A 26,296-nucleotide genomic window follows, 5' to 3' on the forward strand; every position below is an offset into this window, starting at 1 on the left:
CACCTGGGGCGTGAAGGACTCTGACTACAACCCTCCAAATAGCAACTTTAGTTGACCTTCACACTACTCAGCCGTTCTCCACCCAGTTCATCTGGAATGCATTTCTCTGAACAGCATCAGATGGAGGAAATAACAAATAAAATCACAAAAGAAACACAGTTTTGATCTAATTATCCGTAATAATGGATCAGGAATCAAAGTAAGCTGGGAGACTGTTGGTGAAGATCAGATATTTCGGGCTGGGTCAATGACAAATTTAACCAGCAACTGGTCGGAGGATTCGGCCTCAAACCAGCCAGTGATGTTGTACAAGTGTGGAAAGTAAGTTTGGTTGCCTTTATTGGAGGTTGATTTAAAACAAAACTTGCATTTCAAAAGTGTCTTTCATGACCTCAAATTTATTAAAGGGCTTTACAACAAAGGAATACTTTTGCAATGAAAAGTGTGAAATTTGCACACAGAAAGTTTCTACAAACCAGGAATGTGATAACAAATGAATTTTGAAAGAAATGAATTCACATTTTAAGTCAATGATCTTTCACCTGTTTTAATGATGGATGAAGATTGGCCAAGACATTAAGCAAACTCACATGAATCTTTTATGCTGTGGCTTGGGATCTTTCATAGTCATCTGTGATATTTTATTTTCACCCGGAAGCAATCTTAATTTAATATCTCAAATGAAAGATGATCACTCCAACCTGATTCACTTAATCAGTACTGCCTTCAGATAAAGCAGCAATGTCACAGTTGCTGTATATACTCGTGTCGGCCGGATTTTGGAGCAGAACTATGACCTTTTACTTATAGAGCCACAGCTAGGACCATTGCCAAGGACCTGCCACTGATGATGTAAAACAGATGTCGAAACATACACCTGGCCTTGTAGCAATGACAAAAAATCGCCAATAATCAGTACTTTTCAACTCTAATTCTGGGCCGTTTTTAATCCTTACTCCATCCAAAAAGATTGATTTTGTTTTGTTTTATTCGGCTGGAATGTACGGAAGAGCTTTCCTTTATCAATATTGCAATGGACTGGATCTCACTGGATCCAACCTGCTTCTCATGGGATGCCCAAAGTTAAACGTCGACTGTACCTCTTCCTAGAGATGCTGCCAGGCCTGCTGCGTTCACCAGCAACTTTGATGTGTGTTGCTTGAATTTCCAGCATCTGCAGAATTCCTCGTGTTTACACTTACCTCTTGCAGCTGTGCAGTTCTGAATGTCCTGCTGGCCTTGCTACTATGGTCATTCAGAATTAGATTCATTCTCACTGACGTATTCATGAAATCCTTTTGTGGCAGAAGTACATTGTAAGACAAAAATTATTACGACATCACAATTTTAAATGATAAAATAAGTAAGTAGTACAGAAGAGGGATGTTGAGGTGGTGTTCATGGACTGTTCCAAAGTCTGGCAGCGGAGAGAAAGAACTTGCTCTTAAAACATTGAGTGTACATCTTCAGGCTCCTGAACCTCCTCCCTGATGTTAGTAATGAGAAGAGGGGATGTCCCAGATGGTGAGGGTCCTTAATGATAGATGCTGACTTCTCAAGGCACCGCCATATGAACATGTCCTTAATGGTGGGGAGGTTTGTGCACGCGATGGAGCTGGCTGAGTCTACAACCCTCTGTCTTCTTTTTCGAAGAAAAAGCATTTTGGGATGTACATTGTCTACATTTCTCTGACATTAAATGTACCTTTGAAACCTTTGATGAGTAGAGGGACTCAGTAAGGTCAAATCCATTCAGACCTGCCCTCAAACATGCAGCTGCAAAAATCCAGGACATGTTGTTGTACACAATGCACTTGTCTAGCAATTCCAGGAGAATTGCTAGTTAATGTCAGCATGATCTGGTTCAACACTTGTTATGTGCACAACAGCGCAATATACAACTACAATTTAATTACATAACACAAATCTAGATTGATCCAATAACAGAAATACAGGACATTCCCTGCCAACATCTTGTAAGCTTAAGCAGACAGGATTGGACAATCTCAAATTGATCTACTGCTGTTTATCTATTTTCATGAATTTTCTCTGAACTACCTCCAATTATTAGATATCTTTCCTTCAATAAAGAGACCAAAGTCATATTTTAGATGTGGATACTTTTAAAGTCGATTGAGAGAAGTGGTTTAGTTGGACTGAACAAGTGAGTTTCATAATTGAATCTCTCTGGAGTTGAGATTTATACATAGGATAATAGGTATTCATGAATGATTTATAGGTTTGAATATGAGATTATGGACAGCGATTATAAACCAATGTTTTCTGCTCTCATGCATTATGCCATGAGTGCTCAGTGCTGAATAGTCTTAGTGACTGTGTGCAGGCAATCATTGTTCACAGTGCTTGCATGATGATTATTAACATATATGGCCATACCTTGTGTGTTTATACCCACACATCAGGGCAATGCAAAAACCACATACATCAAAGATGCAAGTGTGTATTTTAGGGCTGTTCAGGTATCTGGGATGTGTTGTGTGTGTGCATGTGTGTGCACGCGTATGCGCTTGTGCGTGTTTGTGACCGGTTCACAGAATGTGCTGAATATCTTTCATGTTTCAAGGAAAGGCAGCAGGTTGTAAAATTCCACTCAAACCAAATAGACCCAGTAAAGTTCCAAGCTTTGCAGTGAATATTTATCACCAGAAAAAAATTGAGGAAAGTTTCCAAATGGGTGTGGGCTTCTCTCAGTCTCTAAAATGTTGAATTCCCCTCTGCATCAATCAAACAAATCCAAGTCTCCAAATTCAGGGAAAATATGCTTGAGAATATAATCTAGTTAAAAACTGTTTGTCTTTGACATATCACACACCAGTAATCAAATAATATATCTCAAAATTTTTCACCCAGTGTTCCACGAGTGTGCTGCATAATTTCCGTTAGAATATTTCCGAAGAGGTTGAATCTCAACTATGAGCCATCATTTAGGATTAAATAACATTTTTTGTTAGATAAATTAGTTAAATTTTTAATGCTGCACCACAAGGCAGATGGGAGGGATACAAGCTGGATGGCTGACTGGGAATAAAACTAAAACACAACCCAAATGCCATCCTGACCACAGCATATCTCAGTAGGAACCCAGCTGAGACCTGTAATCTTGATATCTTGACCTGACATTACTATCCATTGTCCCATTATGACCCAGATGCATAGCTCCACACACTGCACAACCCAGTACTGTATGGCATTGTAAGTCTCCACACCATGAAATAAAGCACTTATTTGCAAAAGTCTAAATTTTCTTCAATACTAAGCATTCATACTTTTATCTATAACGAGTTTCATTTGAGTCTGAGACCAACCAAACATAAAGCTGACATCATTGTCCAGCTCCTCTGGTCTTGGATCAGGTAGCCAGGCACTAGAGGGGAGGCAGGGAGCAAAGACATGCATAGCGTTTGTCAGGCAAGGGTCAAGTGTGTGAGGGACTGAGTTGGAGAAAATAGTGAGAGTGGAATTGAATATATATGGAGGGAGCTAATGTTCTAGTTATATCTGGCACTGGTGAGACCATATCTGGAGGACTGTGTACAGTGTTGGTCTGCTTAATAAGGAAGGCTGTCAATGCATTGGAATGAGTTCAGAGAAGATTTATTAGAGTAATAGTTGGAATTGTTGTATTGGTCTTGTGAGAAAGATTGGTCAGGCTCAGCTACTGGAGTCTGGAAGAATGAGAGGGAACCTGAACGAGACCCGAAACGTCGACTGTACCTCTTCCTAGAGATGCTGCCTGACCTGCTGCGTTCACCAGCAACTTTGATGTGTGCTGCTTGAATTTCCAGCATCTGCAGAATTCCTCGTGTTTACGTGGAAAAATCCTGAGTGGTCTTATCAGGATAGATATGGAGGGGGCAAGTCCTCTTGTGGGAAATTTTAAAACTTAGTCAATATTTAAAAATAAGGCATTGCCTATTTAAGGTATTCAGGAACATTTATTACCCCTCAACCACCAGGCTCTTGAACCATAGCAACTACACTCAACTTTGCTTGCCCCAGCACTGAACTGTTCCCACAACCAATGGACTTCACTTTCAAGGACTCTTCAGCTCAGGTTCTCGTTATTTATTGTTTATTTCTTTTGTTTTTGTATTTGCACAGTTGTCTTTTGTACACTGGTTGAACATCCAGGTTGGTGCAGTCTTTCATTGATTCTATTATGGTTATTTTTCTCTTATGGACTTGTTATGGATATATACAAGAAAATCAGGGTTGTATATGGTGACATATATGTACTTTGATAATAAATTTACTTTGAACCTTGATGAGGCAAAACCTTTCCTCCCAGAAGACTAAAATTTGCAAGTCCTGTCCCACCTGGAAAACGGTGCCTCATACGCCAGGATGCTGTTAATTAACTTCAGCTTGTCATTTAATAGTCATAGTCATAGTCATAGTCATACTTTATTGATCCCGGGGGAAATTGGTTAAATACAATCATCCCTCAGAAGCTGGTGGGTAAACTGTCCTTGTTGGGTCCCAACACCCCTCCCTGTAACAGGATCTTGGACTTCTTGACAGAAAAACCACAGTCAGTCCGTGTTGGCAGAAAAAAAATCTCAAGCTCCATCACGCTGAACACCCGTGCTCGCCAGGGCTGCATGCTCAGATCACTGCAATGCTAAATCCAGTTCAAGTCAAATCATCGAGTTCACCAATGACATAACGATGGTTGGCCTCATCAACAGTGATGATGAGACGGTGTACAAAGCGGAGGTATAGAGTGGCTGGTAGAATGGTGCGAGCACAACAACTTGAGTCTCAATGTGGACAAGACCAGAGATGATTGTGGACTTTAGAAAGGTGTCGGCTGACTACTCCTCACTGCACATACATGGGCTCCTGGGAGCGCACATAATGAACAATGTCACTTAGTCCCTCAAAACCACCTCCCCAGTGAGGGAAAACATTGTCAACTCTCTAACAAGCTTATATATTTCAAGAAAATCACCCGTTTTAAACTCCAATGAATAAAGACCAAACTTTTCATAAGACAATGCTTCACTTCCTGAGGAGATTGAGGCCCCCCCCCCGATATTTTAACCAATTTTTACAGGAGAGTGCGAGAGTGTCCTGACCAACTGCATCACGGTCTGGTACAGAAATTGCAAGGCATCTGACCGCAAATCTCTACAAAGGATTGTGACGACTGCTGAGAGGATCATCGGGGTCTCTCTTCCACCCATCAGAGATATTTATCAGGAGCAATGCATACGCGGAGCCCTTAGTATTGTCAATGATCCCTTCCATCTATACAACAATCTCTTTGACCCCTTCCATCAGGCAGAAGGTACAGCACCATTAGGACAAGAACTGTTAGGATGGGGAACAGCTTCTTCCCACAGGCCATAAGACTACTGAACTCCCTACCAGCACCCAGGTCTCAACATGCATGAAGCGCCAGTAACGTTATACTGTTTACTTTTTAACTTGTGTCATATATGCACCTTATTTTTTGTTAATTTATGTGTTGTGTGTGAGTTATATGTAGTGTTGTGCACCTTGGTCCAGAGGAAAGTCTTTTCGTTTGGCAGTAGATATGTCTATGGCTGAATGACAATGAACTGAACTTCAACTTTCCCCATTCTTGCCCATGCTCAGCACCCGCTCTATCATTGGTGTCATGGAGGGGGGCGGTATGCTGAGTATGAGCATGAATGAGGAAAGAATACTGTGGTAGGAGAGCGCAAATAGGATGGTGAGAAGTGTGTTAGGTTAAAGAAAGAGCACAAAATAGTGTATGTTTTAACAAGTATGCAGGTTTTATAGCATAATACTATAATTATATCATACGCATCACTATCTTAGCAAGTGAATGAGAAAAAGTGACCTCAATATTCTGGAGGATCTTGCAGTGCCGACCTTGCATCTATACAATGTCCCCTCAGTATTGAAGTCACTCTCTCATTCACATGCTAAGATATTTTACATATGATATAATTATTATACCATCATCTAGAGGAGATGATGTGTAGCAACAAGCACTTAGTCATGGCCCAGCTCAAATCCGAGGTCTTTGTTTCAGGAATCTAATTTTCCTCGCTGCTACTAACTTGTGTGCGTGGGTTTCACCTAGGTGCTCTGAATTCCACCCACAGTCCAAAGACATACCAGTTAGTAGGTTAATTGGTCATTGTAATTTGACCTACGATTAGGCCAGGGTTAAGTAGATGGGTTGCTGGGCATCGCAGCTTGTGAGGTCAGAAGAACCTGTTCCACGCTGTATCTTGAAATAAATAAATATAAAATAAAATTAGTGTGCCTTCATTTACAGTGTCATGTCATTCCTGAGGCAGTCGTCCTCTCTCTCTTTCACATTTTTAGTTAAACTTTAAAACCACACTGTCAAGCCTGAACTTTCAGTGTTAAATGGTTAACAGCGACGCTTTAAGTATATAACTGGTTCATGTACTAGGTCATCATCCTTCAGGAAGCATATTGCTCCAAAGGGATAATAATACCTCATCCATAAAAAAACTTTGTGCTTTATGTGTAAGCTCAGCATTATATGTAACCACTATGTCATAAAGGGGAAGAGCTTCCCGTTGAAGGGGTGAAAAAAAACAGAGAAGCACAAGAGGCTGAAAGTGGGGGAAATGTAGAAATCTAAAGGTTGGTGGACTGGAGACAATAATAGAGATAGAGAAGAGAAAACCCACACAGAGATTTGTAACTTTTAAGTTACATTATTAGAGGTTATGAAGGCAAAATAGTCTATGTTAGATACTTGAAAAAGTATATTATTGTTTACAGTGCTAGCAATATGACTCATTTTTGAACCTAGCAATTAATTGTGATATTAAAAAATTTTTAGCCCTACCTGAAAGTTTCCATCACCTCTTTAAGTGCATTCCAAGATTACAAGTTGCTGCCGGTAAAAATTTCTCCACTCTTCTGCTTCCGTTGCCATTTAATTTAAATCTGTAATCACTAACCATCCTGCCACTGGAAATAAGTTTGCCATATTCAGCAAATGATCATGACCAGCTCTGTCACACCTTCCCTTAACCTCTTTAAAAAGATGTATCTCTATGAGCACTTTTCACATCCCTTTCAGGGTAGCCGAAGAGATTTTACAGCTTGTGAGGTACTTTTGAAGTGTAATCACTTGCTATATAGGAACACTAGTTCTCTCATCTCTCCACTTAAACCAATGTCACTGGTTCCATTTTAGTAAATCTCTACATCCTTCCTGAAGTGTGGTGCTAAAAATTCATTCCTGCTGAGGTTATTTAATAACGGAACTTCCTTGCTTTTGTACTCCATATCTCTATATCTAAAGCCAAGGATCCCAAATGGCTTTTTAAGTTTTCCATAATTAGTCTCTTCCATTGCTTGTGTACATGAAGACTGGGCTCAGTATTTATGGACACCACAGTGCTCTGGACACTTCACAGTAAAAGGGAGAAAGACATGCTCAGCCCCGTGGAAATACAAATAGTTAGGACACCTGGCAGCGATCCAATTAAGTGATTACCACTCTCAACTCTTGTTTGTTTTTAAGCTTTCTGGTACATTGAGCTCAATCTTTCATAGTGAATAAAAAGGAGGGGCCTTGGTCAGAGGATTTCACTGGAGAATCTCCAGCCAAAGGCAGTCCAGTCTGACAGGACCTTGAAACCACAAGCTCCGTCTCATTTAGCCAGGACACCTGTGACAAAAGGGCAACTCCAGTAACCAGTTTCGAACTCTTTGGGTCACCTAAAGCCAAAATAAAATGTAACTGAAGGTTTTCTTCTGATGAGACATGGAAATATGCAAGGAGAGTGGAGATGTGAGACGATAGAGGCAGAGAGTTGTAATGAACAAAACAGTGAAACGGTGCTGACACCAGGAAATCTGCAGATGCTGGAAATTCACACAAAAAATGCTGGTGGAACACAGCAGGCCAGGCAGCATCTCTAGGAAGAAGTATAGTCGACGTTTCGGGCCAGGACTCTTTGTCAGGACTAACTGAAAGGAGAGATAGTAAGAGATTTGAAAGTGGGAGGGGGAGGGGAGATCCAAAATGATGAAAAGACAGGAGGGCAAGGGGTAGATCTAAGAGCCGGAGAAGGGAGAGGATCACGGGACAGGAAGCCTGGGGAGAAAGAGAAGTGGGGAGGGGAGTCCGGAGGGTGCAGAGCAGGCAAGGAGTTATAGTGAGAGTGACAGAGGGAGAAAAAAGAGAGAAAAAGGGGGGGGGGGAATAAAAAGGGTGTGAAGGGGAGGAGGGGCATAAACAGAAGTTAGTGAAGTCAATATTCATGCCATCAGGTTGGAGGCTACCCAGACGGAATATAAGGTGTTGTTCCTCCAACCTGAGTGTGGCTTCATCTTTACAGTAGAGGAGGCTGTGGATAGACATGTCAGAATAGGAATGGGACGTGGAATTAAAATGTGTGGCCACTGGGAGATCTTGCTTTCTCTGGCGGACAGAGTCCCTCCTCTCCTTCACGTCCCATCCCTTATTTATATATTTTTTATTTCCTCCCTTTTTTCTCTCTCTCTGTTTTTTCTCCCTCTGTCTCTCTCACTATAACTCCTTGCCTGCTCTCCACCCTCTGGGCTCCCCTCCCCCCTTCTCTTTCTCCCCAGGCTTCCCGTCCCGTGATCCTCTCCCTTCTCCGGCTCTTAGATCCACCCCTCCCCCTCCTGTCTATCATTTTGGATCTCCCCCTCCCACTCCCACTTTCAAATCTCTTACTATCTCTTCTTTCAGTTAGTCCTGACGAAGGACCTTGGTCCAAAACGTCAACTGTACCTCTTCCTATAGATGCTGCCTGGCCTGCTGCGTTCCACTAGTGAAATGGCGCTGACAGGTAAGGCTAAAAAAAAAGCAAGCTAATTGACATCAGTAGAGATACAGTTAATGAAACAGGGTACTTGAGGTAGACAGTATGAGGGAGCAGGATTAACACCAGGAGAGATAAACTTATAGTTAACCCTTCCTCTTTGAGTTATGAACTTTGAGGAAAATGGACTAACACAAGTGAATATTGTCAGGACACACATTGTGTGGAATGAGGATTTACTGTATGAACAAGTAATTTTACCTTTACAGGCTTCAAAGCATTAGCCTAAATGGAACAGAGGGATAAAGATCGGAATTATAACCCTACAAGGGAAAACCACTAGGAAAAATTGACTCCTAACGAGCAGTTTGATCCAGACACAGCACCAGCCCAACCCCCCAGCTTTCCCCCGTGGAGAAGAATGCACCCCCATTACATGGCCCTGCCCTGAAACCTAACATCTTCGCACCCCCATAAACCCAAGGCTTCTTCTCGCCAGGGGGCCAAGCTCACCCCACATCGCCAGTTCTACCTCCCGTTGACCAGCAGATACCCCTCGACCCTACCCCCACAACCTAATCCTAACATCCAAAGGATCACACATCCCAACTAAACCTGATAGCACCTCAGATAAACCTGGCCACACCCCCACAAAGGGGCCTACTTAACGCTGGGCCCCATGATCCTTTTCTTCCCCCACCACCCCCATGAGGAGGCCTGCATCCACATTCCTCAGCCATATCCCTAAACATAACATCTTCACCCATCCGACACACCCCCATAAACCTCTCTCCACCAAGGGGCCAAGTTCACCCCACTTCACCATCAGTTCGGGTGCTCTTTCAACCTCTCCCACCACCGCAAGGTCCCGTGGCCCCACCTCCCAGCCATACACCTCCAACCCATCCTACACACCCCCATAAACCTGAACCAGGGAGCCAAGTTCACCCCACAGCACCAGTCTAACACTACCTACGCCACCCCACAATTATCCCCAACAGTACCCTTCACCCTAATCCTAACTTCCAATGGACCGCGCACCCCAACTAAACCAGACAGCACCCCAAATAACCCAAGCCAAACCCCAAAAAGGGGCTTACCGAACACCGGCCCCCACCATCCCCTCTTGCACCCCACTCCACCATCAACGCGTTAGCATTGAAGAAGGTTTTTTATTAAATTCCCCACAGCTGTCTCCCTATGAAAGTACAGGGCAAAATCACCAGACAATAAGCAGTTTCACACTCCTCACTGCAATACTATCGACCTCTACTGGAAAGTTTAAGTGTGTCAGCCAGACAGACTCATCCTTTTCCCAGCTCCCCTCCCTTGCAGAATTAAGACTGAGCTAGTCCTCGCCCTCAACAATTTTTCTTTTGGCTTCTCCCACTTTCTCTATACTCTAGTGGTAGCCATGGGCCCCAGCTACCCCTGCCTCTTCATTGGCTACATTGAACTATGTTCCAAGCCTTTCCCAGTAATGCTCCTTCTTCTTCTGCTACATTGACGACTACATTGGTGCTGCTTCATGCCCCATGCTGAACTTGTCAATTTCATCAACTTTATCCCCAATTTCCACCTTGCCCTTAAATTCACTTAACCATTTCTGACTATATCTCTTCCCACCCTGTCTTCTATAAAAATGCTGTTCTCTTTTCTCAGTTCCTTCATCTCTGCTGCAATGGTTCCCTGGATGTGGCTTTCCTTTCCAGGACATGAGAGACACCCTACTCCTTCAAAGAACGTGGCTTCCCTTCCTCCACCATAGATGCTGTCCTCACCCGCATCTCCACTTCCTGGACATCCGCGCTCACCCATCTTCCCGTTGCCTTAACAGTAACAGAGTTCCTCTTTCCGCAGGGATCACTCCCTGTATGATTCCCTTGTCCATTTGTCCTCCCCACTAATCTCCCTCTCAGCACTTATCCCTGCGAGTGGCCAAAGTGCCTCACCGGCCCATTCCCCTCCTCCCTCACCTCCATTCAGGGTGCCAAGCAGTCCTTCCAGGTGAGGCAACACTTCACCTTTGTCTATTGTGTCCGGTGCAACCAATGCGGCCTCCTTTACGTTAGTGAGGCCTGTCGCAAATTGGGGGACCGCTTCATTGAGCACCTCTGCTCCATCTGGACATCTCAGCGGCCAAACATTTTAATTCCCATTCCCATTCCTGTTCCGACGTGTTGATCCATGGTATCCTCTTGTGCCAAGATGAGGCCACCCTCGGGGTGGAGGAGCAACACCTTATATTCCGTCTGGGTAACCTCCAACCTGATGGCATGAACATTGACTTCTACTTCCAATTAAAAACAACTCCCCCCCACCTTTCCTCTTCTTCTATTTCCCCACTCTTACCTCTTCTCACCTGCCTATCACCTCCTCCTGGGTCCCCTTCTCCTTCCCTTTCTCCTGTTGTCCACTCTCCTCTCCTATCAGATTCCTTCCTCTCCAGCCCTTCATCTTTCTCACCCACCTCGCTTCACCTATCACCTTTCAGCTATCCTCCTTCCCCTCCGTCCACCTTCTTATTCAGGCATCTTCCCTTTCCTTTCCAGTCCTGATGGAGGGTCTCAGCCCGAAACATCGACTGTTTATTCATTGCCATAGATGCTGCCTGGCCTACTGAGTTCCTCCAGCAGCTTGTGTGTGCTGCTCAAGACAGCTATTTAGGTTGGGGTTGGAAGTATTCTTCCACTCTGTGAATGCTGTGGACATACTGGAGATCTAGAGTCTGAAACTGACAACAAGGTTATCAAGAGACAATGCTGGGAAAACAGAGTGAGGCCATTATCTAAGTGAATGATGGAACCGATTCAAGGCGCTAATACCTTCCTTCTGCTCCTTTTTGATCAAGGCAATAAAAACAGGCTGCATTGAAAGGAGTGAAGGGGACTGGTTTGAAGCACTACATCTTAATCCAGTATTCAAGTCGGTGTTGGGAACATGCAGTGACATTGTAACATCCTGCTGGTCAAACCCATATCCTTTTCCTCCCTGCTAATGAGAAACGGTAGTTGTTTTAGATTCATCAGATAGCGTGCTGGAGGCACAGCTGAATGTTTAATTCATGCAAGGCCATTACTGGCAGGTGAGTGACCGCCTGGAATGTGGAATAGATCCGGACAACAGAAACAAGCTAGATAAGGCCTTTACGTCACACACATCCGGCCACTCTCCCATCTCCATGGTCAGGGGGATAAGGACTGGAGGTCTGGTTCATTCGGCATTACTTGTCTCCATGTTAGAACACACAGGTCACCATTCTCGAACCCGTAAAGCAGGTTGACAGTAGTGCTATACCACTGAGGTGCCATTGTGCAGGAAAGAGGTTCATTTGTTCCCCTATAACTTCTCAGGTGGTTTTTAAAGATTCCATGGGCCTACATGAAAAACAGGGCAGTTTAATCCAGCACTCTGAACGCTTACTGAACTACAGTATACCTTTCCACGAACAGGTAAATCTTGAGGTGTGGAATTCCACCATCTGCCATATTACCATGGTTGATTACCTATGACCCATCTGACATATCCAGAACATCTCTTGAAGACCAGCTGCTCAAGGAGGGCAACTCTGGCTTCTTCAGGCTCTGATTTTCTGAGTAATGCACCAAAAAGAATCAAGTTTATTATTACTGACATGTTGTAGGCACAGTCATACAGCATGGAAACAGGTCCTTCTGACCACCGAGTCCATGCTGACCACCCATTCCTGCTCTTTGTACATTAACTCGATTTATTACTCTCTCCACAGACAGATAATATTTATTTATTTAGCAATACAGTCGGCCCTCCGTATCTGCGAGTTCCGCATTCGCAGATTCAACCAACCGCGGATCGGGATCGAGAAAAAAACCCGGAAGTTCTCTCTCTTTCTTCTTATTCCCTAAACAATACAGTGTAACAACTATTTACATAGCATTTCCATTGTGCAGGTTTCCCCCGCTATCCAAAAGTAGAGTGTTTCTGAGCGTTCCCCGACCCAAAAAATAACCTACCAAATCATACCAAATAACACATAAAGCCTAAAATAACACTAACATATTGTAAAAGCAGGAATGATATGATAAAAACACAGCCTATATAAAGTAGAAATAATGTATGTACAGCACAGTGTAGTTTCACTTACCGAAATCGAGAAGACAGCCAGCACACTGGAAGGTTCACGCACTTTTCTACCATACAGTTTTTTACATCCTGAAAACCTGCCCTAAACCTACGTGCCCTTTCAAAATTAAAGTCGTATTTTTCTGCGATCATTGCAGCACTGTCAATCGTAGTGAAAATCTCACGCAGTTCAAAGCTATGGTGGCTTGATGCTGAGATGCTGAGTGTTTGTTTTGCTGAGAGCAAAACAGACGCTGAACGCTATTTTCGCTTTTCGCCACTCCCGCTGTTCGGTTTGCGCGCTGCCTCTATAACGGCTCACTGCAAAACAAATGCTGAACGCTATTTTTGCTTTTCGCCACTCTCGCTGTTCGGTGTGCGCGCTGCCTCTATAGCGACTCGCTGCAAAACAAACGCTGAACGCTATTTTCGATTTTAACCACTCCCGCTGTTCGGTTTGTGCGCTGCCTCTGTAACGGCGTGCTGCAAAACAAACGCCAAACGCTATTTTCGCCAATCCCACTGCTTGGGGTGCGCGCTGCCTCTATAATGGCTCGCTGCAAAACAAACGCCGAACGCTATTTTCGCTTTTCGCCACTCTCGCTGTTCGGTTTGCACGCTGCCTCTATAACAGCTCGCTGCTAAACAAACGCCAAACGCTATTTTCCCTTTTCGCCACTCTCGCTGTTCGGTTTGCACGCTGTCTCTATAACGACTCGCTGCAACACAAACGCTAAACGCTATTTTCGCTTTTCACCACTCCCGCTGCTCGGGGTTCACGCTGCCTCTATAACGGCTCGCTGCTAAACAAACGCCGAACGCTTTTTTCACTTTTCGCCACTCCCACTGCTCGGGGTTCACGCTGCCTCTATAATGACTCACTGCAAAACAAACGCTGAATGCTATTTTTGCTTTTTGCCACTCCCGCTGCTCGGAGTGTGCGCTGCCTCTATAACAGCTCACTGCAAAACAAATGCCGGACGCTATTTTCGCTTTTTGTAACACCCTTTCGAGCTCTCTTAGGCTTTTATATAAGGGACTTGAGGATCCGTGAATTTTGGTATCTGTGGGGAGTCCCGGAACCATTCCCCCACGGATATGGAGGGCCGACTGTACAGTGCGAGGTAGGCCCTTACAACTGTTCAAGCCACACCACCCCAGCAACCCCACACCACTGATTTAACCCTAACCTAATCACAGGACAATTTAAGATGACTAAATAATCTGCCCGGTACATCCTTGGTCTGGGGGAGGAAACCAGGTACTTGGGGAAAACCCGCACATTCCATGGGAAGGATGCACAGAGGCTCCTTACAGATGGTGCCGGAATTGAATTTCGAACTCTGGAATGCCCCAAGCTGTAATAGCGTCTTGCTAAACGCAACGTACAGTGGCGCCCCATATTCTGCACAATTCTCACATTAAATCCCTCAGCAATGAATACCAAACTCCCCAGTTTCACACATAACACTGGTTTGGATTATCTGTCTGATCAAGAACTGGTTTAAGCGATCAAAACATAACATTATGGAATAGGTCAGTGGGGTATCACCACACAGACAGAGAGTACCATTGGATAGGAGGTGAGGAGTCCTTACAACCACATCAACAGGTTCAAGCACAGCCAATTCCCTTCAACTATTCCATTCTTGGACTAACATGCATAACCCTAATCACAACCTTAGTGGAGGAAAACTATGACCACTTTGATCACTCTGCACTAAATAGACTTTTAAACAACTTTTTAATAGGGTTCTTTCGTGTAAAAGTTGTGAATAATTTACATTTAACTCATGATTTCCTTGTGAATGCTCAGTTAATGACACTATGTGCCTATAATGTTGCTTCATGTAAGTTTTTCTTTGTACTTGTGCATACACGAACTTGTGTAGGGGACAATAAAGTCAACTTTGACTGATGGATGTGGTGGGGCAGACAGGAGACAGATATTTAATTTGGATGGTATATGAAGATTGGATTAGTTCTGAAATAAATATCATTGAATGGCCTATATTTCTCTTTTGATCTTTGGTTAGCAGACCAGGATGTATTAACATGGATAGGAACACTCACTGGTCCTTGATAGATAATCCATTCTATCCTGTTTTGTGCCCTGCTTTGTATTTATAAAAGTAAATGACTTGGCATGCAGTATAGCACGGCTACAGATTACTCTATCAACACTTCCTGACGAGTCTTTTGTTTGCTCCTAGTTCATCAAGCTTTCAGGCACAACATTGAGGCCACAGTGAAGACGACGATATATTTGGAACTTCTTTGGATCCTGGACATAATTTCCTCAATTAGGGATAAGAAGCCACAGACAGTTCAGGCACTTAAGGCAGGCCAATGGAATAATTTTAAAAATCAAAGATATTCTTTAAATTGGGCTATGTTTTGACTGTCCATGTGCCAACTGCAAGGCCAAAGCTCTGCTGAGGAAGGGAAATATTTGACGACCAATCATTAAATTGTAATGAATGACAGACATTGGTACATCTAGAGGGCATTTGAAATAGAGTCACAGCTGTAATTTGGAAAGCACAGCAGCCAATTTTTAAAACGGCAAGCCCCAACAAAACTTAACAAGATATTGATTAGATAATTTGTTTTTCTGGATGAACTTGGTCAGGACAATGCAAATAACACGCACAAAATGCTGGAGGGACTCAGCAGGCCAGACAGCATCTATGGAGAAGAGCACAATGCAAAGCAAGTTCACTGTTCTTTTGCAACATTGTGTCAAGGGATCTATTAGAGCCATCTAAGTGTTTTTGATGTCCCAGTCAACAGATAACACCCCAAAGTACAACACAAATGTCCACCAAGAGTTTTATATCCGTGTCTTTGGAATAGGATCTGAATTTTCTAGTCTGAAGGTTAAGAGTGATTGCAATTATATCACAGTTGACTTGAAAGCAAAATACTGCAGATGATAGAAAACAGAAACTGCTGGAAATTCTCAGATAACCTGGAAGCAACAGGTTGATGAAAGGTCTTTCCACAGATGCTGCCCAACTTGCTAGGCAATTCCGACATTTTCGATAAGCCCTCGTCTACTAACCGAATGCAGCAGGGCTGCACTAACTAATGAATACCCATGGGGGCACCACTCACTCCCAGACATACTAATTATCACAATGCATTCTGTAAACCGTTGAACAAAATGCTCATTTACAAACCTGTAAACGTTCCTCCTGAGGATGTCATCTCCTTACAGAGGACACTTAAACCATAATCAGGAATACAAAGGGCAGTGCGAACAGACTCAAAAGGGGAAATCGGATGCATACTCAAAAAACGAAAAATAAGAGCTTTCTTCAATCACATCCAATCATCAGTTTGACCATGACCCTCATGCTGACCCCGAACTTACTGGTGTCTCTCGGACGGGTGACCCACAGTTGCTGCTGCTCCCACTCCTTCCCCACGCTGGGCTGAAGCGGTCCGTGCTCTTGAAGGAAGCAGTTATAGTCTCCTGCGTCATGCTGCGAGGCAGGGCATAAGCACCGGATCCCCTGGTGCAGTAAGGGTCTGCAATATCACTCCTGCGGGACCCCTGGTGCAAGTCCACCTCATGCCGAGAGAGTGGGGGGCTCTTCACAGTGTTTATCTGGTAGGCGTCCACCATGTGGAGGTTCAGCAGGTCCCGGTTCAAGTCTGTCTGGCTAATGGACTTTCTGCGACTCAGGGGCCATCCAGGTGAGCTGTATGTGGAATGGCTGCTCCCTATGCTGTAATTGGTGGAGTACCCACCACTTAACCCGCTGGGAAAGGCCTTGAAGGGGGCCCGACTCAAGCTCTCGCTGCGCCTGCTGAATACCTCAGGGCGAGGCAGTGGCCGACCCCGGTCGACCTCCAGAGCGTACTTGTTTGCCGCTCTCCCAGAGTTGACGCGGGGGACACAGCTGGTGTACGCTGGCTTGTTGATGAGCTTGTCCCTGTCTGTATAGGCACTGCCCAGACTGGGGTTGTAGCCATGGTATGAGGAGACATAGTGGGGACTGGTGAACGTGCTGCTTGAGTAGCTCCCGATTCGCTTGGTCGCGGACGATGAGACGCGTGACATGTCCAGCTCGGCCTCACACAAAAGGCCACACTTGGCATTTACTGTGGGTGAAAGAAATACACGTCAGACATTTATAGTATTTTCCCCTCACTGCCCGCACTCCCACCCTTACCCTCTCATACAGAGACCAATATTTACACAGTGCAGATAATGCTATAGCTTCCCGGGTAATACCCATCATTGTGTACCTTGATTGGGGTATTTTTCCACATCGTTGTGACAGACTTAGAGCACTCCAAAGCACAGAGGTGCTGAGACCTAACCAGTAATTCCCTCACAAGTATTACTTTGGGCCTCACCAACCTTTATCATAGCTGACAGGGAACTCCAAATCAAATAATTTACTAAGTCTGGAATTGAGTAGTCCAACAGGGACCATGTAACTACCAGATTGCTGTTAAAAACCATCACTATATTTCTTTCAAGGAAATAACTACAGTCATTCTTCAACCTGGCCTTTGTGTCACCCCTGAACTAAAGCATTGACTTTCAATCAGCCCATGATAGGCCCTAACAAGCCTCTCAGTTGTGAGGCAATTAGGAATGGGCAAACAATGCTGGGCGAGCCATTGATGCCCATATCCCCAAACTAATTTGAAAACTTCCGACACAGCCTGTAGCAAGTGAGGGTTTCTGAACTGCACCATTCTTGTGATCTTTTATTAGATCTCCTTAAATTTCACACTGATGTTGGGAGTAAAATTGCTGGGACAAGTTTTCTATTTGAAGAGAACATTTAAGTATACAGAAGGACTTGGTGATCCACTTGGTCTATTTGCTTTATCCCTTCAGCTAATTAACTTCTCTAACACATGGCTTGAAAAGGCTTGAATGGGTTTTATACCTCATAAGAAGTTGGAATATTTTGTTAATCCCATTAGTCAGCAATTCCAACCCTCTCCTGGCACCATCTGAACTGAACAACACTAGATGCAATTTCAGAATGCTGCCTCACTCAGAAGAGCTGACGTTCTCTATCACAGAACAACCTTTGCAATTTCACTTACTCTTAAAATAACCACAGTCATCTATTGCTGAAAGCTTTCTTTGTGTTTGCAGGCTGAGCAACTCCCATGCTCTCACACTTAGGTCCCACCACCCACCCTCCTTAATACCATAAGACACAGGAGCAGAATTAGGTCATTCAGCCCATTGAATCTGCTGCCTGCCCATCATGGTTGAGTTATTATCCTTCTTAACCCCGCTCTCTTGCCTTCACCCCGTTACCTTTGACACACTTACTAATCAATAATCTCTGCTTTAAACATACTCAATTACTTGGCCTCCACAGCTATCTGTGGCGAAGAATTTCACAGAATAACCACCCTCTGGCTAAAAAAAAACTTAAACTTGAGCTCTGCTGCCAATATCCTACTTCATGTCAAGTGCTGTTCACCCATTCCCCTTGTGGAGAGTATTCTGCAATGGCTTTAGCTACAGGGGGAGATTGGACAGGTTGAGCTTGTTTTCCCTATAGAGAAGTTGTCTGAGAGGTGGCCTGATAGAGGGTGTGAGCCGTTAGTCTCATAAGACCATGGATTTGCACCTTGGACGGTTTCCAGGGTGCAGGCCTGGGCAAGGTTGTATGGAAGACCGGCACTTGCCCATGCTGTAAGTCTCCCCTCTCCACACCACCGGTGTTGTCCAAGGGAAAGGCATTAGGACCCATACAGCTTGGCACCGGTGTCATCGCAGAGCAATGTGTGGTTAAGTGTCTTGCTCGAGGACACACACGCTGCCTCAGCCGAGGCTCAAACTAGCGACCTTCAAATCACTAGACGAACGCCTTAACCACTTGGCCATGCGCCAACACAGAGGGTATGTATATCAGATTATAAATGGCATAGATTTTCCCATGTCATGCCAGAGAGGGTGGTGAAATCAGATACAAATACTACATTTAAGAGGCATTTAGTCAGAGCCTTAAATAGGCAAGCCATAGGAAGATGTCATGCGGGATGGGATTTCTGTATATGGACAAAATGGGTCAGCATAGATGTAGTCAGTTGGAGAGTACATTTGTGTGCCTAAGAATTATATGGCCATTTCTTAACAAAAGTGAGGGAAGAGCTCCCCCTGACAGCCAAATGAAGAATTGCAGCAACCAGAATTACACCAGTACAGTACACTGACATCTGAAACAAGAAACAAGAGCACTAATGTGATTGCAGCTCAAGCGAGGGGGGACAAGAAGGGGAGGAGAGAGAACATGTGGAAGACAAATGTGCGTACATTACTGGCAGCACCACTGTGCCAGATATCTGCTATGAATCATACCTCAGTTTGTATAGTTAGTCTAGGCTACCCAAGATTGCTGATATTACATATACCAGTCACTTGGTGCTGAGATGTTAGACTCATTACTGCACCCTGGTCACCATGGAGAGCACAGATGTAGTGGGAACCAGCAGCACCCACCCCATGTGTTGACAGACCACAAACCCCTCCACAACTACTGGTGTGGCCAACTGGAAAACTGCACCACTCAATACTGGTGGCTAGTTACCACTGAGAAAGCTCTGGGCTTTCACCGAGGAGGGAGGAGACAACAACACCAAGTGGTGAGAGAAGCTTCGAGGATTTGGGTGGGCAGACACAGGGCTGAGATATCTACACGTGACTTCTCAAAGACCTTAGTGGACAGAGCCCTTGAAATAAAAAGCACACTTCCTGCCCTTCAGCTCTCATACCTCTTCTCGTGGATGAGGCAAGGACAGAATTTCCCTGGTCTTCAACTTCGACTTATCAGCCTCAGTATTCCAAAAGTCAATCTTTTCTACAATTGCCACTAGCCAAAAGGATTCCACCACCAGACACCTATTTCCCCTCACTCTTCTTTCGGCATTGAGCATCATAGGAAGTCATTCCTGCCTGTGGCCATCAAACTTTACAACTCCTCCCTTGGAGGGTCAGACACCCTGAGCCAATAGGCTGGTCCTGGACTTATTTCCTAGCTTAATTTACATATTACTATTTAATTATTTATGGTTTTATTACTATTTAATTATTTATGGTGCAACTGTAACGAAAACCAATTTCTCTCGGGATCAATAAAGTATGACTATGACATTCATTATTCCCTTTGTGACTCCCTGGTTCAATTTCCATCCTCATGAATTGCACTTTATCTTAAGGCACCTCCCCGTACAACTGAGAGAGACGCAATACCTATTGCCTTTTCCCTGCTCACCATCCAAGGACCCAAGTGGTCTTTTCGATGAAGCCGTGATTGAGTTGCATTTCTTCTAATCCGCTGTACCACATACATTCATCAACTTTAGGTAAATTAGTTTCTCAGTCTGTATTAGAACTGGCTGTTCCTACTGTAAGTCAGTCATTTGTGACTTTGCTTCAATTTTTCCTCCCACGTGAATATAGCTTGCACTGCTAGACTAGACAGCAACACAGAATTCAGACAAAAAAGCATAGTTAGACTTTAAATGCCTCTCTAGCCCATTTGATCTGGTCTCATCTCACAACCCTTGTTCTATCCAACCCTCCCACCACCTTCTCTGCAACTTAAAACTAGTTATTTATCTCCTCTATCTTTCAGAGTAGTTCTGACAAAGCCCAAAAAATCAACTTTGTTTATTTATCCACAGATGCTGCCTGGCCTACTGGGTGCTTCCAGCAGATTCTGTTTTAAGTGTTTCAGATTTCCAGTATCTGCAGTAAAGCATTGGGAATGTTACTCTGGATTAAGCATACAAGAATCTGTACCCTGATTGACTTGACTCAGGAGAGGGAAAGCTACCCACTAAAACACAGTAAGTTTCCCAATAAAAAAATCCACACTGAGAAACTGGCTTGAGAAATGGGCAGCCAGGGAGGGGAGATGAACGGGAGGAAGCAGGAACATGCAGAAGACTGCATTTTGCTCACAGAGTCCAGACAGGATAGTTTTTTCAAATATCCTCCATATGCATACTTATTATGAAAGGGAAGTGCGCATGAAGTTTCAAAATGACTATATTCAAATGGCCACTGTTACACTCAGAACTCCAGGAACGAAGCAAGATGTTTCTAACTCTTTCAGCTATAGTAAAGGGACTACCCTACTCTGAGCAAATGTGCCCCCATGTGTTGGAATATCTCTTCAAACACCAAAAAAAAACCCTGTAAATTTATTATGGCTTTTTTCAGCACTTTCCATCCAATTACATGCAGTGAGAAGTTTATCGCAACTGCAGGAACATGGCAGCCAACTGCTTAAACAATGATACCATTTATTTCATGCATGATGTCAAGTGAGGGCACTTGCCCAGAGCCATGTAGATAATTCCCCAGCATTTTCTGGAAGTGGTGCTGTGAAATCTGTCCAGCCTGTCTGAGAAGGCATAACAAGCTTTCATTGAACATTTGAGTTGATGAGTACTGCTGTCAGTGCAACATACCCTTGGATAGACAGGCATGTCAGCCGAGATTTTTATGTTCTCTTCAAGTAGGATTTGAACCCTCAGCTTTGAGAAGATACTACAAACTAATACATGCCTGACACCAGCGACATTTTAAGTACCACAGGATAAAAATGGACAAAGGAGGATATCGGCTTTAGTTTAACATATTGAGCAGTGAACAGACCCATCATTACAGCAGTGCTTCTGATTCCCACACTAAAATATTCATCAGATGAAACACTTTTTATTAAACTACTGTAACAAATCCTTTTAAACATCAAGCATGTCAATTGCATCACCTCAAGTTTACACAATCACTTCTCACAATTTAACCCTTAGCCATCTTCGCCCTGCCTGCTCACATTAGTATCAGCCTGGCCTGGTGGCTGGCCAAAGAATAAAAACTCAGATTAAGTGGTAGGATCCAGGGACTAGAGGTTCAATATTTGCTGAACCAACCTTCTGAGAGCACCTTTCATCTCCAAGTGCCAGGCAGACAAAGTTAGACGCTGTCTGCCATTTCCTGGGATTGAAGTTCACTGTCAACTGGATTAATCAAGGAAAGGTCTCCCACGTTGCCAAGTGCACACACGGGGAACAAAGGAAAGAGAATGTGCTGAAAATGCTGTGGAAAAATATTAGTGCCTTGGGGAGCACATTCCTAGTGTTAGCACCACAGTTGGGATAGTGTTGATAGTGCTTAAATCTTCATCTAGCCTGTGCCATATTTCTTGGAACAGTACATTGGCATATTTGATCTAATCTTTGTTGTTTGCCTTGAGGGTGCTCAATGGGACAGTCTAACTTACTCAGAGTCCAACACTGGCTGTACTTGCCCGAGTAAACACTGGCACTGGTAAACACAGAGAACGAATCATGCAATACAGGGCAGGAACCACTCCTCTAACGTCAATACAGAACTTTACAGAAATATAGCACAGATTAGAGAAGTTGCAGCAGGCACAGTGAGAACAAAGTTCAGCATAAAGAAAACTGAACAAGACAAACAAAAACCTACTTGTATTTCTCTGTCTTCTCTCGATATCAGGCAACATGCTCATTACTTCCAACATAGCTGAATAGCTTCCTCTGGTCACTAAGGCAACTATTTTGATTACACATATCCCAGACTACATTGCAAGACAACACAGCATCTACAGATTGCAGAGAGAGGGAGCCATGTTTATAGGCAGGTCAGGGCTTGCTTGCAATTTAAAAAAAGACCTTCTAGCCATGCAAAGAGAGCCAAAGACGGACAAATAAAGATACAATATCGAAGTATTGACACACACATACAAAAACAGAGACATGCTCACAGATATAGAATATACACACACGGTGTTTAAGAATGCAGATTGAGGAACAGTTTCTCTCAATATCTTCCACTCCGATGGCCCGTAATAACATATGGGTAGTGGATGAACACTGGAAGCAGATATCTCTCCAAAGGAGGCAATATAAAAGTAAAATTACTACTCATGTTGGTCATCTGTCAATAAAGTCAACCTAGCTGAAACTACTCCACATGGAAAGAAAATACGTAACATTTCAGTTTGCGTCAGAACGGTCACTGACGTAAAGTGTTTACGATTTTGCCAATCACACTGCCTGCCCTTCTGCATCTTTCTGTTTTCTCCCCATAACATGGGTGCAGCCAGCAAAACAATCATTAAGACATTGACTGATATCTTCTCAGTGCCATTGCTGTGATTGGACTTGGTAAATACTGGTTTGCAAAGGGAAAGAGTTTAACTAGCCTTTTATCCCAACCACTAACAAGTGGCTCCTTGTACAGAAGTGTGCGAATGAATGGTAGAGGGTGGAAGAGTGTATGAAGTTGGATAATGTTGGGTGTGGAAAGGAATGGGCTATTAGTATTTATTTGCAAAAAATGAGTGAGAGCAGACAGACTGCAAAAATTGCACATTGATGCCCAGATGTTATTACGAGATAAATACATAGTATTTGCCTGGAGCCAAAGGCAAGTGGCACGTTGCCTCCCTTTCCTGAATGAAACAACAACAATACAGCCACTTGATGGTTGTTTTACTCTGGTGCCACAACTTGGTATATTGTTGTTGAAAATAAACAGCTTTTCCACAGTGACATTTGAAATCATGAGCCCCTAGTTTCATGACTCAACAATAAATAGACCCTCTCACAGTAGATCATTACATTGATGCAGGCAGCTTGAAAGCTACCAGATGGTCATAAAACTCCAAGTTCCATTTAGGAAAACAAACTACTACCTTGCTGTATTTCAGCCTATAAATGATTCCACTTCCAGAGTTGAGGCCAGACACAAATTAGAGGAACAGTACTTCGTATTCCACCTTGGTAGTCTCCAACCTGATAGCATTTCTCCAATTTCCAGTAAAGACTCCCCTCTGCCACCCCACTTATTTTCCCTCATCCCACCGGTCCCGATACCCCTTTTCTATCCCCTAACCCTGCCCTCTTGATCTTCCATCATCCACATATTCCTCCATCCAGTCCTCCTCCTCACCTCCTTTATTCCACAGTTCACTGTCCTGTCCCATCAGGTTCCATCTTCTTCAGCTCTTTGTCACTTCCACTTATCATGTCCCAGCTTCTCACATCGTGCCCATTTCCCCCTCCCTCACCTGCCTAATCTTCCCCTTCTAACCTGGATTCACCTATCATCCATCAGCTCTTGCTTCACTCCTCCTACCAGCCTTTTATACCAGCTCTCTTCAACGGCAGATGCCATCTCTCCGGCCCTACATTCCTCCTTAGAACAGCTGGAGAATAAATACGCATACGTAAGGCTCCTTTTCATTGACTACAGCTCTGCCTTTAATACCATCATTCCAAATAAACTGATTCCTAAGCTCTGGAACCTGGGCCTTAGCACTCAGATCTGCAGCTGGATCTTCAACTTCCTCACAGACAGGACCCAGGCTGTAAAAATAGGGGACAAGCTCTCCTCTACAATCACTCTGAGCACCGGTGCCCCACAAGGCTGTGTACTCAGCCCCCTGATGTACTCATTGTACACCCATGATTGTGTAGCCAAGTTTCCATCAAACTCAATATATAAGTTTGCTGATGACACCACAATTGTAGGTCGTATCTCTGGTAATGATGAGTTTGAGTACAGAGAGGAAATTAAGAACTTGGTGGCATGGTGCGAAGACAATAACCTATCCCTCAACGTTAGCAAGACGAAGGAATTGGTTGTTGACTTCAGAAGTAGTAGCGGACCGCACGACCCAATTTACATCAGTGGTGCGCAAGTGGAACAGGTCAAAAGCTCCAAGTTCCTCGGGGTCAATATCACAAACGACCTGACTTGGTCCAACCAAGTAGAGTCCACTGCCAAGAAGGCCCACCAGCGCCTTTACTTCCTGAGAAAACTAAAGAAATTTGGCCTGTCCCCTAAAACCCTCACTAATTTTTATAGATGCACTGTAGAAAGCATTCTTCTAGGGTGCATCACAACCTGGTATGGAAGTTGTCCTGTCCAAGACCGGAAGAAGCTGCAGAAGATTGTGAACATGGCACAGCACATCGCACAAACCAATCTTCCGTCCTTGGACTCACTTTACACCGCACGCTGTCGGAGCAGTGCTGCCAGGATAATCAAGGACACGACCCACCCAACCAACACACTTTTCGTCCCTCTTCCCTCCGGGAGAAGAGCTTGAAGACTCGTACGGCCAGATTTGGGAACAGCTTCTTTCCAACTGTGATAAGACTGCTGAACGGATCCTGACCCGGATCTCGGCCGTACCCTCCAAATATCCAGACCTGCCTCTCGGTTTTTTTGCACTACCTTACTTTCAATTTTTCTATTTTCTATTTATGATTTATAATTTAAATTTTTAATATTTAGTATCGATTTGTAATCCAGGGAGCGGGAAGCGCAGAATCAAATATCGCTGTGATGATTGTACGTTCTAGTATCAATTGTTTGGCGACAATAAAGTATAAACTAAGTAAAATAAAGTCTTTCTTTCCAGTTCTAATGAAGGGTGTCAACGCAGAATGCCAGCTGCCCATTCCCTCCATATATGCTGCTTGATCTGCTGAGTTCATCCATCACTTTGGATGTTTTCTCCATTTTCAGAGTGATATGGCTGACTCAAAAGTGACCCCCAAATAGGCCGAACAGGCAACGTAATGTTATTGATAACTACATTGCCCTCATTGTTTCTTTATATTACTGGATTTGAAATAAAAAGGCAGTTCAGAGATAGAACTTCAAATCACGGTAGCCTATCGGTGAGCATAACGCTGTTACAGAGTTTGCAGCCCTGGTTTCAAATCCGCCTTTGTCCATAAAGTGTTTGTACGTTCTCCCCGTGACCATGCGGGTTTCCCCCCACATTACAAAGACACAAGGGATAGCAGCTTAATTGGTCATGAGTGCAATTGGATGGTGCGGGCTTGTTGGGTCGGAAGGATCTGTTAACATACGATATCGCTAATAAAAATCTAACCATAGCAGATGGATCTTTTAGATTCAAGCAATTAGTTAAATATGGAAGATAATCTTAATTTGCTGCTAATTGACTGTCTTAAAACTCTGTTTCGCTAATAGCCTTCAGAGAAGCAAGTCCATGAAGTCTATACCTAATTGCAAGGCTGAGATAATAAACTTTTGATCAACAAAGACAAAAACTTAGAAACGAAGATTGGGCCAGTGGACCCCTCAACCCTGCTCTGCCACTCATTATCACAGTTGATCTAGTCCTAGTTTCAACCCTTCCTCCTCCCACAACCCCTTTTATTTCAATGTCTGTCCAGCATTACCTTGTTTTTTTCCAATGATCTCAAAAAAGGACCCAAAACTAAGAAAGAGCCAATGATTTTCAGTTGTAAGAAAGACTGCATATAGCACGGTGCAAAGGTCTTAGACACATATACAGTGTATAGCTAGGGTGCCTAAGGCTTTTGCACAGCACTGTATT

At 43.8% G+C, this 26,296-nt stretch overlaps 1 protein-coding gene across 6 annotated transcripts in view; it reads right to left on the reverse strand.

Moving 5' to 3' along the window:
- The window catches only part of LOC140184945 (ubiquitin carboxyl-terminal hydrolase 2-like), a 144,211-nt gene that overhangs the window by 65,266 nt on the left and 52,649 nt on the right, over positions 1-26,296 (reverse strand). For 5 of the 6 annotated variants that reach the window (XM_072238184.1, XM_072238186.1, XM_072238183.1 and 2 more), the window contains exon 2: positions 16,273-17,006. In XM_072238184.1, the coding sequence (XP_072094285.1) occupies positions 16,273-16,965 (693 nt within the window). In that variant the 5' untranslated portion in view covers positions 16,966-17,006. Of the gene's footprint in view, positions 1-16,272; positions 17,007-22,380; positions 22,445-26,296 lie in introns of those variants that run through there. The other variant, XM_072238182.1, reaches the window with a different exon arrangement.

The sequence above is a fragment of the Mobula birostris genome, chromosome 20 (assembly GCF_030028105.1).
Source record: "Mobula birostris isolate sMobBir1 chromosome 20, sMobBir1.hap1, whole genome shotgun sequence".
In the NCBI taxonomy this organism is placed as follows: Eukaryota; Metazoa; Chordata; class Chondrichthyes; order Myliobatiformes; family Myliobatidae; genus Mobula; species Mobula birostris.